At 44.4% G+C, this 19,967-nt stretch overlaps 1 protein-coding gene across 1 annotated transcript; it reads right to left on the bottom strand.

Moving 5' to 3' along the window:
• Positions 1-933: 933 nt before the first annotated feature.
• larp4b (La ribonucleoprotein 4B) lies at positions 934-19,102 on the bottom strand. Its single transcript, XM_029253798.1, has 17 exons — positions 18,675-19,102; positions 14,747-14,880; positions 10,766-10,913; positions 10,211-10,384; positions 9,852-9,933; positions 8,707-8,843; positions 8,373-8,476; positions 7,312-7,422; positions 7,097-7,150; positions 6,752-6,958; positions 6,480-6,586; positions 6,037-6,300; positions 5,833-5,878; positions 5,520-5,681; positions 4,431-4,561; positions 4,253-4,349; positions 934-3,735 (listed from the first exon to the last, which is right to left on the bottom strand). The coding sequence occupies exons 2-17, from the start codon at positions 14,825-14,827 to the stop codon at positions 3,436-3,438; spliced, it is 2,205 nt and encodes a 734-aa protein (XP_029109631.1). The 5' UTR covers positions 14,828-14,880; positions 18,675-19,102; the 3' UTR covers positions 934-3,435.
• Positions 19,103-19,967: the final 865 nt, after the last annotated feature.

Raw genomic sequence — 19,967 nt, 5'->3', positions numbered from 1 at the left:
ACTTGTGGCACCAAGACTGTTGTAAACACTAATTCAATTATGACAACTTAACTGTGTGCACAAAGAGCTGTTGCTCGGGAAGAAACGGCACTAGGGAACTGTCTCTGCTTGGTGGAGTGCGGTCCAACAAAGAGGGTGTACAAGACAATGTGCAGTGTGAGAAGTGTGTGGGCGGGGCTATGCCATACTACAGCAAGAATGAACCTTTACGGCTTTTAGAAATCATATAAAGAGGGTAGACCAGTTGTTTCTTTTTGTCGAGGCCTGAGAAATTAGGCCCTGGCAGGGGCGCTCTACATCCTGTGCTTCAAACTCTGTGCTTTTGCGTTGCCCTGTCATCCTCAATGGATGGGGAGTTTCAACATGACAGAGCATCTCCATGGCCACCACAATGGGTGGGACAGCCAGTTCAGGTGCCGATGGCTCTTTGATGGTGTGCGTGTGGTAAAGGGGTGGGTGTTCCATGCGTTCATGACAAACAGAAACAGCATGGCAACACGATTGGGAGGGGATGCCCAAAAAAAAAAAAAAAAAAAAAAAAATCCCCACAATCAATTGCTTTGTCTGGCTGTCACAACAGTGAACAATCCCAAAGGGGGGGGGGGAGAGTAGATTATATTTTAAAAAAAAAAAAAAGAAAACAAAAACACACCATTAGCTGTCAACCGACACCCAGCTGAAGAGCAACATTAATATTTCAACAAGATCAGAATATTTTTTTAAATCACTTTAAGGTACCTCTTATATTTTTCTGATTATTTACAAAATGTACAAGCAGAGCACACACTCCAAAGTGCACATATTTCATACAGTATCGACTATTTGCATTTACAGAATTTAATTTTCCAAAACAAACTCAAAAGATACCGAAAACAGAAGAGAAAAAAAGGAAAAATACGATTTTTATGTATATTACAAAAATGTTATCTGCTGCTAGATTTATATATTTTTTTCTAGGCCAAGTGAGACTGGTGACATGTCACCGAGTTTTCCTGTGTGTCGCTCTCTTTAACCCGTTTGGGGTTCAAAAGCAAACTACGCTGTCATATAAAAAAGTTAAGGCAAAGTCATCTTCAAGTTTAAATAAAATTCAAGTTTTCAAACACTGGATGGAAATTATATATATTTTTACATATATATATATTCATGTTTCCTCTGAAAGAAAACCATTTTAAATGATATATCTTTGTGGAATAAACAGCATTGGTTTGAAAATGTTTGTGGTGCACGATGGTGTGAACGACACCATAAAAATAATTAGTTGCAGTTAGGCTGCTTCCCCTAGTGCATTTCAGTCCTTCAAATTTTAAATACAAACAAGAAACTGATCAAAGGAAACGCCACTAAAAGCCAGGCGGCTGATGAGAAGAAAGGACGGCTGATGAGCTCCGGCCCTCATGGCCGTTGTTGCTCTCCAGAGTCCTCCCTACTCCTGCATGCGGGAAGACGTTGGCGATACAAGATAAATCACAAATGTCCAGAGAGGAGCACTTGTGAACGGAGCACAGAGTTAGGGGGTCTGGGGTACAAGGACAAAGCGGGTTATTCGAACCAACAAACCCACAGTGAAGAATCCCCTTGGCCAGGCTAAACTGCATCATCATCATCCCGGACAAGAAGCCAAGCTCTCGCTCTACGATCCACTGAAGGGCGACATTCCACAGTGAGTCAAACAACGCATGAGAAATTTTCAAATGGCTCCACAAACTGATCCTCCGCTGCGTAGTGGGAAGAAGGACTTCAACATGCCAACATTTTCCAGGAAAGCTCTGGGGAATTTCAAGCACGGCCGATAACCGCAAGTTACCACTGTAGTACGCTCACGTTGCCACCACAGGAAATACTCAGAAAAAAGCGAAGACAAAAAACCAGCGTGAACAATCACACGGGTCTGTTCTTCTGCATGATGCACCTCCAGAGCACAAAACAAATCTGGAATCGAGGATCTAGAGCAACGCATCAGGATTATAAACGTACAAGCTGAATAACCACCCCAATCCACAGAAGGGGGAAAAAAATCCCTATAACCTCAAGCAGACAATTATGACTGTTCCCATCACGGAGAGTTCCACGAAGCGCCAGTGTCAGTATGGTTACTTCTCCATTGACTTTTGTTAAACTGGCTGTTAGAAGGTACAATAAGGAGTCAAGCAATTGTACTGATGATCGAAATAACCTGCTTTTGCACTTCATATCAAGAAGTCGCAGCAGACAGGTTTCCCTGCGAAGGGCTTTGGAGCTGGATGGACATTACCAAGCATATTTCACAACTGTCGGCCAATCAGGTTCCCTTTTTGCACTGGAAGAAACTGTTGAAGTTACACCAGAAATTAACCAATTTCTCTTGAAATTAAATAGTGCACAAGATAAGAGATCGGTATCTCTAAATACAGTACAAGACCAACGAAAGGAACGATCCTCAGAGTCAACCACTAGCACCAAGACTAAATGAAAGGCTAACAAAATGTCCTGCATGTTTAAAAAAAAAAAAAAAAACCCCGCAGCAAGATAAACCTTCCAGTTCTACAGAAAGCAAATCATTCATGTTTATTGCTGCCGATAGTGTCTGTACCCCAAACACACCCTGCTGTCAGGGAGATAACCAAGTCTGCAGATGCTGACTGACAAGATGATCACTTAATCACTATCTGCTCACAAAAGGAACACATTTCCACTCACGCGGAACAGCCTCTTCAACACCACACTAGCTTTGCATTTTAATATTTTCTAAATTTATGAAGGGTAACCAAAACTCTTTCCACGACACCCTAAAAACAACCAGAAAACATAAATTAGCACTTGTACAAGTGATTCCAAAAGTCCAAAAAAAACCGTACAACCAAAGTTCCACATGGTGGTGTTAAAAAGATTTTTTTGTTGAGAGAAAGGATTCAGGAATTTACAGCCAAACTATTAAAAAAAGAAAAGCCAGTTATTCCAACCAAGTCAGAAAAATCTAGTGTAATGATAAACTAAGCTTTTAAAAGCCATATAAAACAAATGGGTTTACAGGCTGTTCTACTGAAATGCAACAAACCAGAATCAAATTTGGACCAAATAAATCACAAAAACACAGGAAAACTCCTGGTTCAGCTCTGGTTAAACCTGCACACTTTTTGTAGCTTACTTGTCTCCTCAAATAAAATGGGAGTAGCTCCCTCTGCAGCCTGGAGGCCAGTAAAGCCAGTTTTCACCTCCAGGACCAAAGAGCCTGAAGAAAACCAGCAAAGGCCTGCTTGGCTGTGACAGAGAAAGGCTCCTGACAAGAGAATAGAGAAGTAATGATGAAGAGGCAAAATAAATAGTGGGTATGATGAACTTGCGCTACACACAAAGGTGCCTCTGTCTGCAAGTCCTGGTCCAGTGATCCCACTTTTACTGCAAACTGGCCGCTCTGTGACACATTTGACAACCCCGACACGTTTTCTGGAGCGGTTACTGTGGGGACTTCTGAGGGTGGAGGGAGCTCTTTGTTGGGACTCTGTCACTCCCTTGAGCAGGAGCAGGAGGAGGGGAAGGCCTCGGACCCACTGGCTTCCTCCCGTCTCTGGACCGAGCTGGGAGGGACTTTGCGGATTCGGCCTTGTCGCCAAGCGTGTCGGGGCATTTTCTGTCGTCGCTGGCAGGGATAGGGGAAGCACCCCCACCAGGCACCTTGGCATCTTTCTGAGCCTGTAGTGACGGAGTCTCCTTTATCCGCTGGCAAATTTCCGCATAGCTGGGCTTCCGAAGCTCCTGTTGGGGAAAGGAGATTGTGCATTGGCATTATTGTGATGATATATGTCAAAGGAATCCTAAAAGTGTCAGACATCACATTTGGGGGAAAACCTGGACACGCATGACACTAAGCTCATGCCTTGCCTGCACAGTAACATCACTAACTTCAGCAAGGAAACACCACGAGGGAACCAATCTGAACATCTCTCAAACAGAACCCAGCCGGTATATCAACATGCTCAGTATGCAACCAAAGTGGTTACAGAGGAAAAAAAAATTCACACTGTTTGAATAATATAAGGCTGCTCAATCATTAATATGCCATTAATTAAATGGACAGGTACTAGCCATACCCTGCTGTCCAATGGCTGCAATTTCCCCTGGACTTATAAAACATGAAAATAGCAGTGAACTGAAATAGTGGAGGAGGTGTGGTAAGCAGATGGTAGGAAGTGCCTGCAAAGAGCAATGGGCTACGGTGGTTCTGTAGGGACAGGTCACGAATGGCCAGTGTCTGCACAGAGTGTTTACTCACTGTGGCAGCACCATTGACTTGGACTGACTTGCTGGCAGAAGTGAGAGAGGCAGCTGGTCGCTCCAGAGGGACCTTGGGGTCTGGTGTTGTGGGCTCACTGCGAGAAAACCGTTGTGTCACATCACCACATCCAGAGCAGGGAAGCAGTTGACATGAAGTGGTCTTGCGATACACTCACTTGGGAGAACGTGGAGGAGAAGGTGGAGGCTGGAGGCTCAACGGCAGGGGTGGGGAAACCATCTCTGTAGGCTCCTTGGGGATACCCAAGGGAACAGTGTTGGTGCTGGCATCAACGTTCAGGTTCTGGAACTTAAAAAAAAAAAAAAAGAAAAAAAAACTTCACAGTAGCGTCTAGAAGGGGTGCATACAGACACGCACGCAACGTTCAGATGAAGTTCACCTCTAAACACAAACATTGTTCAGAACACAAAATATTACCATTTTTATCAGCCACAGGGGAAGAGGAGGGAGAGAAAAAAAAAAAAAAATTTAACACAAAACCATGAAATAAAGAAAAACGTTACCTTTTTGCCCCATTTTCAAGCGCAAAAAAAAGGGGGCTGGTTGTTGGGCCAAAAAACAAAACGCCCTGTTCATAAAACCAGACAACATTTATATCTCCTGTCAAGACTGGAAACAGAAGCCAGTCTGACAGGATTAAAAAAAAAAAAAAAAAAAAAAAAAACCCCTAAAGAATCACTCCATTCGCATCTCCAATGTCAGTTTTACCACTAAATCCCAATCAGTAAATGGTTCATAATTCAAAAATCTCAATTTATTAACAGGTTATGTTCTAAGGAGAGGAAAAAAAAAAGCTACATTAAAGTTTTTGCACTTTAAAAATACATTCTCAAACTATCCAATGCTGACCAACTGAACACATGTATATGTGCACCATTAACTCATCTTGTTGATCCTTGGCATTCAAGATACAAGCTTGTGTTGTGCTAGTAAACACTATGGAAGTGAGTTGAATTAATGTGCCCACACAGGCCTACTGTTTGGGTGCTCTTTACTGCCACCTATTGGCTGGAAAGGCAAACAGGACACACTCACTCCACAAGAGAAATTTCTGAAAAGGAGCAACAACTAAAAATAGACTGGAAAACTTTCCTATCTTTGAAAATGTGCAAATGAAAGAACCACTGTATGATATATTGTCACACAGAATTTGTCAGGGGTACACCTTTAACTGCACCTTTTTTAAAAAAAAATAAAAAACCTGAAACTGATTTCAGTGTGACACAAATGGTTTGCACGCACGCACCTTGTCCTTGGTGTTGCTCACCACCAGACTGGACAGCCTGCCTTCCAAGGCCTCCTCAACCTTGAGATGTCCTGCTGCCCCAGGCAGTGGTGGGAAATTGGAGAGTCCCAACTCAAAGCTTGGGGAGGGAGGCTTCTGGGGTGGGGGTGATGTAGGGACTCTCTGTGCAGGGAAAAGTGCCAGTGTCAGATTTGTAGAATTCTTTAACAAAGTACTGATGAATGGTGCAAATCAAAATTCATAGCAGTTTATAACCACAGAAAGTGTTAAATCTACCACATAGTAAAAAGCTCAGATTTTAAAGAAAACTTACTGTAAATTTTTCATCCCTCTTTTTCCTATATCCGTAAATATTTTTCCTTCAAGGGAAGAAAAACATTTTAAAACTTAGTGTATTAAAAAAAAAAAAAAAAACACATTTCATAGCAATCTGTAACAAGGACACAGGCAGAGGAATTTCAATAAGGTGATGGGTGAGGAATGGTCTTCTACCCAGTGATGTTCTGAGATACTGTACCTTCCCCTGCCCAGCCCCAGGCCTACACCCATTGAGTAGTCTGTGGTGGCAGGTTCCACGCGGCCTGTGCCCACATCTCGCCGTGGATATCCCAGCCCCGCCTGAAGGCGTGCTCGACTTTGGAGGGGCGGCCGGGCCTGTGGGCCACGTACGCCGTTTAGCACTCGCTCTCCAGGGAAACTGAAGATGGCAGGACTGTCAAGAAGCCCAGTGCAGCGATCCATTGTGCCCAGCAAAGGTCGTGAGTGCGGTTTGGTGTGATTCCTGCCAAACACACAAGTGAGCGTCATGCTCTCACTGAGAAAAGAACCTCTGGCACAATGCCATGGCAGGAAAGTGTCAACTGCAGACCAGAGCTTATAAGGCTCTCTTTCACTGAACATAAGCAGAGAGAAAACCATAAATGCCTGGAAAACAACATTTAAGGAAAATCTCTCTCAAACCTGGTTCTGGGGGTATACTGTCTGATAGTGAGAGGTGATGTAGCAGGCTTGAATGTGTGAGATGTAGTGAATCCATTGATGAATCCAGCATTATGGAAAGGTGTCACCTATTGGAAACAAAAATTTAACTCACTATGAATACTTTAAAGAATTATTCAAAGTCACCATAAACAATACATACATTTTAAAATATTCTGTAAAAGTAAAAAAAGCAAAATGTTTGTTCATCGGGCATAAGAATTCTTCAGTGGTGTAAAAGTGGGGCTACGCACCAGTGTGGGCTCTATGAACCCGGGTGTTCCTGTCCAGGCCTGGGGGGCAATCAGGCTGTAGAGTGGAAACTGCTGCTGGGGGCTATACACAGGGGGCACGTAGAAGGACGTGTAGCGCTGCTGAGCGAAGGGGTTCGTGTCCGTTGGTCGGTAGCCATTCTTCGGCAGGAAGGTGTTGATGGCGATTGCCTTTGCCTTTATCCGTGCCTGAGTACACAAAAGAACAAAATTTTATTTTATGTGGTCTAAATCAATAGAACTGTTTTCAGATACACCAAATCCTATTTATACAAATTCCGCAAAAGGTGATTAAACTAATATATAAACTGACAGCTATAGTAGTACCTTAATAGGTTTCCCTTGAAAGGTTTTCACTTCTTCACGAAGATACCGATATGCCTATAGGACAGACAAAGATTTCCAATTAAGGGAAACTTTTTCTTTTTTTCCCCCCGGAGAGACCGATAATATCCACTTTCCACAAAACATGCCAAGTAGCTAAATATGTATGAAAATTTCTTCAGATTTGTGTTGAACTCAAAGGAGCTATGAAAACATACCTGTTGTGCGTCAGCTTCTGATTCAAAGGTTATGAACCAGTTGTCGTTGTAGGCAAACTCACAGTTTATGAATTTAGGCAAGTTTTCGCCCTTGAAAAGAGCCTCCACCTCCTGGCAAAAAGTAAGAGGTGGTTAAACAACCTTATAAGTTATATCATATACCACAAAGTCTATAAAACAGATCTGAGTTACTACTTTGTATTTTTTAAGAAAAAAATTCTAATAAGCAGGGCCCAAAATAAGAATTTATTGTCCAGAGGATTGTGCTTTTATCAAAAAAAAAAAAAAAAAATTAAAGCTCAAAGGCAAACTGTTTATATATATATATATATATATAAAAAAAAAAAAACTAAGACCATCAAATTATAGTGTTGGGATCAAATCCAACCTCCTGCTGCAAAAGCCAATTATTCTTAAAATTCTGGCTGAATTGGGATCAAGGCACCAAAAGTGTTTTTTTGGAGCTGGGCAGGGAGGGGGGGGAAGAAATCAATAAAAGGTTAATACAGATGTCCCTTGATCTGATTTACTGATGAGGTTCTGCAAAAATCTGTAATGAGTTTTAAAAAAAAAAAAATGCAATTAAGACATACAGAGACCAAGGAACACTAGATGGGCTGCAAGTGAGCTCTGTTAAGATGGTGCCACACTCCTATTCCATTTGAGTACTCAACTACTAACCCAGAGGGTAAGCTATAGAAATTTGAGGGAGGGGGAGAAAAAGGATTGGTAAAGAAAATGTTAATATACCAATAGATTATAAAAATTGAATTATGAATTCTCAAAGACCCATCATAATATAAGGTATACAGGAATGTCTCCTTTCAAGTGGCTGGAACTCCGGATTTAAATATACTTGAGGACACAGATGAGTCCCACACACATCACAGAAGCAAAGGGAGGATGGAGCCAAGACGGAACACAACAGGACCGGTAGGCTCATCGAATAGACAATGATGCAAATAAAGCTCCCTGCAGAAGGCTACGAACAACACCCACAAAGAATGTGTTTTTCCGTTTGCTAAGAGGCCTCCACAGTACAAAAACAGTAACGGACTTGCCTCCATCGGCGTTGACTCGGGGACTTCTCTGAGGATGACGATGCAGCGGTTCTGGTTGGGCCGCACCTTCTCGCCCTTTTCGTCCACTTGGACCAGAGGCAAAGCTAAAGAGTCAGAGAGCAGGACATGGCCAAGATTTAAATTTAAAGTGTTGAGAGAAAAATGTCAGATTTAGTAGTGATCACCATTAAAATAGCGTATGTCATAAAGGATCAATTAGAATTTAAATATATTTAAATTTGACTGCAGTTACAGCCAAATCGCTAACTTGACTAGATGTTTAGTTCTTACAATACCTTTAGTACCTCGGTAAGATATTCACAGGTATACTTACACCTCAAAACTTCAACGATCAAGTCCGTGTCAGTGCTGAGCTTCTTGACCTGGTCCAGGTTTGCTACGGTCATAATTGGCACATACTGGTCGCTGTCCATCTGAGAGATGAGGTACATGTCGCTGGCAAGGTTCTCACTGAAATAAAAGGGAACAGAACCCAGAAAGTCACTCACTGTCGCGTGCCCCGGGCCGCCCACTGCCACATTCTCCACAGTTTAAATAAAGCTTGCATTTACAGAGCACAAGCCACCAACGACAGGAAGATAGAAACAAAGAGCGTGGCATTGTCCTGCACGCGCACTGCATTTGCGAACAGCTGGATGCTCGTCCCAGCCACACTGGGAACGTGTTAAAACTGGGTACAAAGTGGGTTGAGGAACACACACAAAATTAGTAGGAAGTCATTTTCTACATTTGAAGGGCAAAGATATTACTGCTGGGTCAGACTGCAGGAGATGGTAAGGTCAGTAACCTAGCAGACTGCTACAGTACATAGCTGTGCCATATGAGAGAAGCAGGTGTGCTGGACTTCAGAAGCAGTGTAACAAACATCAAGCACCAGCAACTCAGATTCATCTAGTCAATTTGACCAGAGAACCACAAAACAAACAGCCTCTTGTCTCTACAGTTCACTTGCTTTCAAAGAAAGTCAGCAGTAGAGCAAGAGATGAAACTACATACACATTTTCAGAACCGCCTGTCCCATACGGGGTCACGGGGAGCCGGAGCCTACCCGGCAACACAGGGCGTAAGGCCGGAGGGGGAAGGGGACACACCCAGGACGGGACGCCAGTCCGCCGCAAGGCACCCCAAGCGGGACTCGAACCCCAGACCCACCGGAGAGCAGGACTGCGGTACAACCCACTGCGCCACCGCACTAAACATGGCTAATTTAAGCAACAGGTGGTGAGGTGGTGGTGGAGGACAATCTGGTTCAGTTTCTGGCTACGCTGCCAAGGGATCACTCAGGGAGTTCCATCTCACACTCATCCATCTGTACAGTCAAGTAGAGTGTAACAATGACCAGAAGGCCACTGTTCTGCATTGAATGCAAGAACTACCAACATGCACTTTGGAGTGTGCAAAGAACTGCCACGTAAGGACCATGACAGGACACGCAGGGATCACAGATGGACCACTTGCCGGGATAAGCAGAACTCCAGGGTCTTCTTTAACTGCTCCCACAGGTCCTCCTGCTGGTTCTCCTGATGGGGACCGCTGACAGCTGATAAGAGGAAGAGGCAGAGCGTGAGCTTCTCCAAAGTTACATCTCAATCTACAAAAGACTTGGTCTTTTGCCATGCAAGATGTTTTCTGGCACTTTTCAGCCATCACATGAAACAACTGCATTGTATCTGATGTGAAACAAAAAAAATGTGTTGACAATATGTTGTCTACACACAAACCAACCAAATCCACCTAATTAACACTTTGCCTTTCCACAACAGGAACAGGTTTTTTTTTTTTTTTTTTTTTTTTTTTTAAAACAGAAGCCTCCTTACCAGTGGGGACGTGTCCGTGGCTGGGCTCAAAATGGCCGTAAATGGAGTCCTGGCACTCGGGAAGGATGGCAGCCATCTGGGTGGGATCTTCCAGGATGTCAGTAGGAGGCTCCTGGGAGTCTGGGGACAGGGGCTCCTCACGCAGCTTGCTGTCGTCCTCACCTGCCTCATGCCCTGCCAACATTCAATATGTTTGCCAAATTTGACCGAAACATGACATGACCGCTACAGTGGCACTGTCCTTCCCTGCAGGGCAACGCCAACCAGAGCAGCACAGAGTGATATGTAGATGGGACAGTTTGAATGTCACCGAAAACTGCACGCCGGAAAGGACTGCTTATTTGAAATGATCATGTCAACACCACAGTGCAATTAGTGTACCATCTTCAAAATTAAGAGCGCACAAGTCGCAGAATACAAATGAGCACTTATGTCAATTCCCCAGGAGAATCTGCTGGGGTGGCAGTCAGGACAGGAGCAGGCAGAATTCCAACTACTCGATTACGTGGTGCGATCCAAGGCGATTTTCCACGAGAAAGCTGCCGGGACACTCACCAGCCTGAAAAGGGTTGCTCGGGCTCTTGGAGGCTTCCTTCCAAGTCTTCACAGCAGTGGCAGCATCAGTCCCGGGTGTGTCCAAATTCAGCACGTGACTGGACCATACTTTGGCATTTGGGTTCAGATCAGAAACCTTGGCGCATTCCTGTGACAAAAACAATATCAGCAAACATTTCGAGAAAGCCAACAGTGAAGTCAACTACAGCAACACTTCATTGAAGTTTTTCCTAAATTACTCAAATCAATGAAAATGCAAACTTGAAATTAAAGACCCTCTGATCACCTGCGATCTCAAACTCTTCAGCTAAAGTTTGTGCTGCTACACGTAAAGCATAAATCGTGACTTTTCATAGACGGGTCTTTACCCAGAAGATACCCTTTTCCAAAGTTTAAAACACTACAAGCCTTTCAAAAAGCATTTACAACAGGTGGTGCAGTAACTAGAGCTGCTGTATTACAACCAAAAGAACCTGCGATCAAATCCAACCCCCTGCTGTAGTACCCTTGAGCAAAGTGTTTACCCTGAATCTATCCAGTAAAACCTGGCCTAAGGTATCAAAGGATCTATCATTGTTAGCAACTCCAGGTAGACATGTCAGATAAACAAATCAACCTGAACTGCTTCAAAAGGCAATTAAGTTTGTCACTCAGGGGTCCGACCGCAACGCCCTCAAAGACAAGAGGACAACTGAAAGGCTGTGAGAAGAACAAGTGTAGAGGGGGAAAAAAAAAAGCAGCAAACATTTAAATTCTGTTAACTTGGCTTCTACAGTAAAATCAGGCACAGAGAGAACCAAAAGCAGTGGTAGAACAGTGGACTCCTGGTGGGTGGTGGTGGGGGGGGGGGGGGGGGGGGGGGGCACAAAGTCTGATTTCAAGGTCTGGTGAAAATCTGGCAAAATTCAGGGGCACTAAATACAGGTTAAAAGTGTTGAGTTTCACAGTGGTTTGTCTTCTTTCTGCCAGCGGCCACCTGAAGAGTCGTGGTTAAGGTTACATTATCTTTGTTTGTGGTCACAACAGCAGTAAAACCCCAGACAAGGTGTCAAGGTGTTTGCTGGGATGCATGCAGAACTGAGCATCCGATTCCCTACCAGTCACAGAGTCTGTAGACACAAGGGGTAGGAGCGTGGGCTGTATTCCAGGGAAGGTGTGGTTTCAAAGGCAGCCCAGGTCATCTGGGTGTACGCGCATCATCACAAAAAACACACCACACACTCATTCTGCCTCTATGCAGCAGAAATACCATTCATCGCATTGAAATTACCTGCAAATGATCCGGTCCATTTTCCTATTCGTACGTCACAGTGTCTCTTTGGAGATGATTCATTACTCATTGAATGTTTGTATAACCCCAAAAGCCCTCCAAAGCAGCGTTAACTCTGCTGCCAATCTCGAGGGACCTGCAGCCGACAGCATCAGGACAAGTGACGCCGCCTGTCAGCCCACCAAGCAACGCATGTGCCAAACCCTGCTCTGGAAATCCTTCCTCTGCTTCCTTTCCCCTCAGCAGCTACATCTCAGCAGACTCCAGGTAGAAAGACGCTCCACACACTGGACACCTGGGCATGCTACCTTCAGGCCTTCGCTGCACCACAGGAAGCAGCCATAACTCACCCCGATTCATTCTGCCTGTTTTGCACAGGAACTGCTTCCCAAAATAAGGCCTCTCTCCATCTGGTTAGGAGAAGCTCTCCTCCTGCTGAGACCACATGACCTGATACAAAGCCATGGGTAGGAAGCCATGTGGTTAAGGAGACGCCATGTCCAAACACTTTAAAAAGTCAAACCAAACAAACTTTCCACTCTGCCTGCAGACAATGTCATCTCATTTTAGACAGGACCATGTTATTACCAAGATCATTCTCTCGCACACACCAAAGTAATCCTGAAACCTTAGGGTGAGAAGCAGAATACAGGCTGTACAGAACACAAGTCCACCACTTAACAACATTACACACACTAACACAGAGGGCAATTTAGAGTTATCAACCAACCTGAAATGTCTTTGGACTGTGGAAGAACACCTGAGCACCTGAAGGAAACCCACAGAAAGAACATGCAAACTCCACAGGACAGCTTGGATTTGAACCTATATCCAAACAGTCTAGATATGAGCTCCTAGCACTACACACTGTGCCACCCTCAAGAGAACTTTCTACAAAGTTCAAGGATGGTGGGCCATCGGCAGTAGAAATTCAGACATGAAGGAATAATCTGCTGCTGGCCATCAAAACTCAACAATGAATCCCAGAATGCCTTACTGCCAAGCCAAAGTGTGCCCTGCCAAGCTCTAGGCCTTCCTTGCCATGGATGCTTAAATTCAGAAAAAGCTATGGAATGCAATTTGATGGTGGTCTGTTCCTGTCCACATGCATCATGGCCAAGGTGAGGCAGCTGCACACAAAGTTAATCAGTTTACCTTGACACTTGTCCTTCAGCACATAACATTTTGTTATTCAGCCATCACTCTGGTATTGTACTGCTCATTTGTGTATCTTAGAATATTTTAAAAAATTGTGTGGGTATCAGGATTTGTGTCTTATGCACCTACCTACGATGAACCTCGGTGCAGCAAGTGGTAGGGAACAAATTAGGTTTGCTTGAGACTCATGTCTGCAGCTATGTCTCCTTCTCTCAATGTAATGCATGAATTGTACTTTTGCTGAGATACACGTTGCTTTGGACAAAAGCTTCTGCTAAATGAATAAGTGTAAATGTAAAATATGGGCAGCTGGTAACGCAGTGGTTATCACTGTGGCCTTTGGACTCAAAGGTTGCAGGTTCGAGTCTCATCTCCAGCTGTAGCGCCCTTGAACATGGTATTTACCCTAAATTGCTCCACTGAAATTACTCAGCTGCATAAATGGGTAAATAACCAAGTAGCTTAATATTGTAAGCTGCTTTGGAGAAAAGCATCAGCTAAACGAATAAACGTATTTGTAATGGAGAAAAAAGACACACGTGCTCACTAATAATACATCCAGTTTCAACAACCACTTATCCTGATCAGAGTCTCAGTGACTTAGAGTCTATCCCAGAAGCACTGGATTCAAGGTTGAGTGTGGGTACACCCTGGATGGGACAACACTCCATTACAGGGTAGATACACACTGACCCTTTCACACACTAAGGGCAATTTAGAGTCACTGAGCAGCATGTCTTTTGGACTATGCCCACTAATACTACGTATATTAATAATAAACCTTATGTAATCTAAGCAACTGTAGGACACCCTGAGCAGACACTGGCTCCACTACTAACAACCAACATGGTGAACACACTACAATGGGCTGTCTTTCTCACATGTCACCATCCTGGACAGTTCATATTCCACTCTTTGACTTTCAAACAAAGGACAGGGGTTAAAATCCCCACTCCTGCTGTAGTACCCTTGAGCAAGGTACCTGCACTGAACTGATACAGTAAAAATGACCCAGCTGTATAAATGGGTATATCAGTATAAGAAGCTGAGTTTAAAAATTTAGCACATTAAGTCACTTTGAATGAAAGACTGAGAAATGAACAAATAAGAATCTTGAAGGAAAAGAATGTAGATAGTGCCAAGCCATTAGTCTAACGGTGCACTCAGTCGGTATCGCGGTGCATGCCAGAGCCATAGAACTATGCTTTACTCTTCACCAGATGTGAATGTCACATGACAAGTGGCCTGTAACAAACCCACATCTGTTCACCATTCTGTGCGCATGCGTACACACACACACTCCTGTGCGCATGCACAAAGGCCCTCTGAAGACCTATTATCAGGCAGACAATAACAAACCTTTAGCAAAGTGCGAAATTAAAAATGACTAAATTATGACACGTTATGCTGCCAGCTTTTGGTTGGTGTGACACTTCCAAACCACTCCATCGAGAAAGAAGCACCACTGCATAAAACAGCTTCGGTTCAATAGCAAAAAAGTAAACACCGAGAAGATGCGAGGTGACAGAGCCCGTTGGGGAAAACATACTCACCAAGTGACTGCTGTCTTTGGCTTCCTGGACCTGCTGCACCTGTGGTTCAGCTACAACTTTCGTGTCCTGGTCAGAAGTCATGAGCCGTCCGCTTCCTGATCCCCCAGGGAGAAGTGTCTTCGTCACTGAGTGAGCTGCACACCAAACACAGCACCATTTTATCAATGTCAGTGGGCCAGCAGATGGCAATGTGGTTAAGGGTCTAGAGCCATCCAAACAGGATAAATAAATAAAAACTATATGACTCAAGTACATATTAGTTAATTATGACGATTCAAAAATATTAATTCACTTATTTTCCGTTATAGAAAGGGTTCTAGTCACATTTTTCCCAATGAAATGATAAACAGTAAATGGCTTATTTGTCATTAACTGTTCATGTAAAATTAAACATCATGTAGGCCATGCAGAAGAGCACACAAACCTGTTTGAACCAGAATGTGGAAAATCAATACTGAAACACCTCAGGTTCTCTAATCCTCTTTTTAAAGGCCATTTACCTTGCGCTGTGCAAATCAAGAGAGGCACAATGGTGCAGGGGGTATTGAAGGTGCCTCACAGTGCCTGCATAGTCAGATGTAGATTTGAATCCTTCACAGCCCTTTGTGAAAATGACATGTTCTCACCATCTAAAGACACGTGTTCCAGGTAGATTGGTGACCCTGAATTGCCTATAGTGTGTGTGGGGCAAGACTGCAATGAACATATGTCCTATCCAGGGCATCTAGGTCACCCCCATATGCCTCTTGGGTAGGTTCCACATCACTACTCTCCACTGGAGAAGTGGTTACCACTAATGAAAAACTTTAAAAGGTTACACAACTCTATTAAAGGCAATTACTACTTTAGTAACTCTAAATAAAAAGGCACTATTTTTATGACGAGCTCAAGACACAGTACAAATCCCTCTGCTTAACTGTCCCCATCCGGATCTGTAAAGTCACCCCCTCATGATGGGATCCATTATACGAACTATCATTTTTAGGGGGGAAATTGTGTGTTCACACTCACACAGAGCTCTTCAAAGAAGACACTTTTACAAACAAAATGACCAAGTTTTTTTAAAACCATAACGCACAACACAACCGACAGGTAACATTTGTATCCACTACTTGTGAGATGCACAACGTGAACGTGGACCATATTGAACAGATACGTTGTGGGTCTACACTGTACTAGCCTTCAAAATAGTACATCTGAAAATACACACTCTTTACTATATCGGTAAAAATGCACGTTGAACCAAAGGTTAACTATTGTATTTTTGTGGAACTCCATCATGCTGAGGGTCAGTACACACAAAAAGTCAACAAGCCCCTGTCCACAAGAGGGAGCAACTGAATGGATCAAAATGTCATCCCTGAAATGGTAAAAGCTCTGAGTAACTTCAACAGTTCAGTCATCAGTGATTATAGCATTCACACCGGTGCTCAAAAGATTCAGTAAATTATACAATTGACACTGACCTTTACTCCCTGAAGTGCTTGTGTACATTCATCACACAATACACCTGAGTTTGATGGGGTTTCCAAGGAAAGGTGATGTATCTCAGAGGTACAACCGGTTACCAAGCAAGACCCTCATGTACTCTCTGGGGCTAGAACCGCTTTACCCTACTTGGAGCATTGCTGTAGCCCGAGTTGAGCACATTACCTCAAATGTATCTTAACCTATTGAACCCATTTTCTAATGTACTCTTCAGATCCACACGGTGAAAGATTTAACACGCCGGAGCAGACGAGAGCTCAGAGGAATGCGATCTATGCAATATCCTAGGAAAGTGAAAACATGAAGAACACCATAAACATTTGGCAACAAGACATGAACTCAAGTGGAATTCAAGCAGAACTAAAATACGTCCCTTAAATGCATTTCTTGAACTGTGTGTGGCCCATCTGTCTGTTTTGCCATGTTTAGTGATGTGACCCGGCGTTGCTGCCGGAAAGGTGGGGCTCCAGAGTGGGACTGACTGGACAGGATACCACTCCAGCACTTCATTTACTGCATCTTTTACAGCAGAGCATGGAACGAGGGGATGCGCAGCACCCATCTGACATATGAAAGAACACTCGGAGCTTGGCTGCATGGACCAGACGGCAGGGGAATAAACTGCAGCACAAGGAACCAACTCAGACTTTTAAAAAAAAAAAAAAAAAAAAAAAAACCCCTCTGAACCCAAAGACCATGGAAACTGCAGGAACAACTGTCTGTCCGTAGTAAAAACAGCTGTCAAAAATACTTGATAGAGTAACTACAGTTACACCAGTAATTCCCTTCACTTTCACTCTGCGTGCGACCTAACACAGAAACACATCTGTTTGTCTGCATTAAACAGGAGCACAACAGCTGCAATAGACAGATGTGCAAACGATCAAATCTCATTTTTCCAGAACGACCTCCAGGGCAGCTTTAGAGCAGGACGTCATGCAGTAATCAAGAGCACTTGTTGCCATGGGCTCAGGGATTCCAATCCCATGAAACAAATGCGTTGTACTTTGAAGTAACGCGCTAAATCGTCAGATCTGTCAACAGAACGAGCGATCAGCTGTAGAAATTAATCAATCCAATTTCCAATTTTAATTGTTTCACTTCACAGATAAGATGGAGGGTACAGTCAACTCCTAAAAAAGGGTATACAGCAATTTAACCCTCACCAGGAAATTCCAGTATTTATGTAATCACCTGGGCCAAAAGGTATCATGGTGGGTAGAGCATCCACGTTGCACCTGAAGGACATGGGGTTAGAACCCCTGCTCACTGTAAGACACTAAAAATTACTCAACTGCATAAATGGGTAAATCACAAAAAAGATCAGTGTACAAACAGCATAACATACATCACTTCAGAGGAGGCTGTCATATAAATAAATGGATATATCATAGTGCAATTTACTGACTGGGGGGGGGGGGCAATGCGCAGGCAGAAACGCAGTGCGGGCCATGTTCAGCTGACACAGCTGTGCGTCTCGCCTTCTTCTCAAGCCAAAAAAAAAGACACAGAAATGCAAACAAAGACATGCATTTTGTGCAAATTCGCATTAACTACACAACTTCTGTAGGGTTTTTTTTTTTTTTTTTTTTTTTTTTTAAATTTACACCCCCCCACACAGTTACTCTGCTAAGAACAGCACTTTCACAAACTGATTTCAGGCTCCATTAATATAGAAGTAATAAGCTAGTGTCATCCAGAGACTAGGCCCAAAAGGAGAGAGGTCAGGGGTCACTTATCTTGCATTAACGAAAACAGGTCAAGAAAGAATCCATGTAAAACTCACAATATGACTTTTTTTAACCTGCGGATGACCAGGACTAGTTGAATGTGAAGTTGACTGAGTGAAACAGGCGGAGGGACACAGCAGATGGACACGGGCGAAGGGGCACGGCGGAGGGACACAGTAAGTGCTGCGTTTTGTATAAAAAGGCTTTACCGCCAGCGCTGGACCTGGCTGAAGCTACCAGTTTTAAGGAAATAAAATGCAATAAAATAAAACTCACAAAAAGTACACAAAAAAAAACTGTCGAGGGAAGTCCTCCTCAACTCAAGTCTCACTAACATGAAGCCAAGCCAAGGCGTATTCCCAGACCACAGAGAGTTTGCACGTAAACAGGGGCTGAACCAGCCCAGGCCGTGACAGCCGGTTCACAGCGCCGCGCTCGGGCCCGTTAGGAGAGCCCCCCACGAGTTACGACCGCAGCGCGCCGAGAAACATGCCGGCCACCTCCGCCGGGAGTCGGACTGACCCCGCGCTCCTAGTGCTCGGCTCGCGGGCCAGACCAGGCCTCGGCTCGCCGCTAACGCAGCAAGCGAACCGCGATGTTCCGGGTTAACCGTCCTGAAGGAGCTCGGCCGCGGCCGTGTCCCACCACTATCGCGACATCATGTCGCGGCAACTCGCCGCCGGCGGCAGCAGTCGGGCCCAGACACTCACCCGTCGACTCGCTCCACCACTCCCCGTGCCGCTCGGGCTCCAAGACGACGGCGACTCGCCACCGCTCTCTGTCGGACGGGACGCCTCCCACTCTTCCCCGGAGGCGGAACGGGCTTTCCGGCCGCAAACCGCCCGAGAGGGGAGAAGTTTCGACTCGTTGTTTTTCGGTGGCTCGGAGACGCAAATTTCGTCAAATCCGACTGCGCGGTTGAGCTGGAAGTCGGGCCGCTTCACGAGTCCGTCTTCTCCTCACAATCCGCGCACTCACAGCCTCGGCGAGCTGGCTGGCGACAGCAGTGGAGACGGGCCGAACCGCGGTGTTCCTCTTCCACAACCACGGCGGAGGCTCTGGGAACTCCCGCCTCTCCACACGGAAACCAGGCCCATCGGTTGGTTGCGAAGCAAGGCCCGCAGCGCTCCTCGTGACCATGGACACGGGCGCGGATTGGCCCCACAGCGGTCCTCGTGACCCGGAAAAGCGCGCGGGCATTGGCCAGAGGCTCCCACGTGACGAGAGACGCGGCGGACAATTGGTTGTAGCTCCCCAGAGTCTTTTTCTTTTTTTTCTTTAATCTCCAGTAGCACCCAGATTCACTTGTCTAAAATTTTATTTAGTGTTGCCCAGCCAATACCTTTCTTAATGTGCCCAGTCTACCAATCAGAGTTCAGTTCCCGAGCGCCTGAGAGCGGAGCTGAAACGTGTGTTTTGATTGGTTATTAATTTCTATTTCCATCAGAAAGATGATGAAGCAGGACACATATTTTACCGCCTCAGTTCATGACAAACAGCAAGCGTTCTGAAGTGCGCCACAAGATAGGCTGGGGTCTTTCTTTGGAAGACGTTTTAATAAACATTTACAGCAATATAAATGTTTGAAAGTAATGCAGTCCAATTTACTTTTCGTGTCATGTGTCAGCAGAAACTGGTAGACTTACTACTTAATTCACCATTTTACAAATAGCAACAATAAAATCAGTTTTTTTGAATGATAGATAAATATTAATATGAAAAGAAAACATCAGTCTGTCTATGCATTCACTATCAATGCAAGGAGCCCATTTCGGAAGCACGAGTGGTGAGGTGGAGTACACACTGACTGGACAGGATGCCAATGCATTGCGGGTGAAGACATTAGGCCTTTTTAAATATTATTTCTCTTCATTTTTTTTTGGTAATGAAAGTCAAGTTAAGCAAAGCATCGCTTATACGTTGCTAAAGAATTCTGGCACTAAAAGTTATTATTGCTGCACTTGATATTGAGAGCTGCGTAGATTTGCAGGATAAGTATCATT

Source organism: Scleropages formosus, chromosome 7, assembly GCF_900964775.1.
Source record: "Scleropages formosus chromosome 7, fSclFor1.1, whole genome shotgun sequence".
Lineage (NCBI taxonomy): Eukaryota > Metazoa > Chordata > Actinopteri > Osteoglossiformes > Osteoglossidae > Scleropages > Scleropages formosus.
This window is presented reverse-complemented; position numbering and strand designations above follow the sequence as displayed.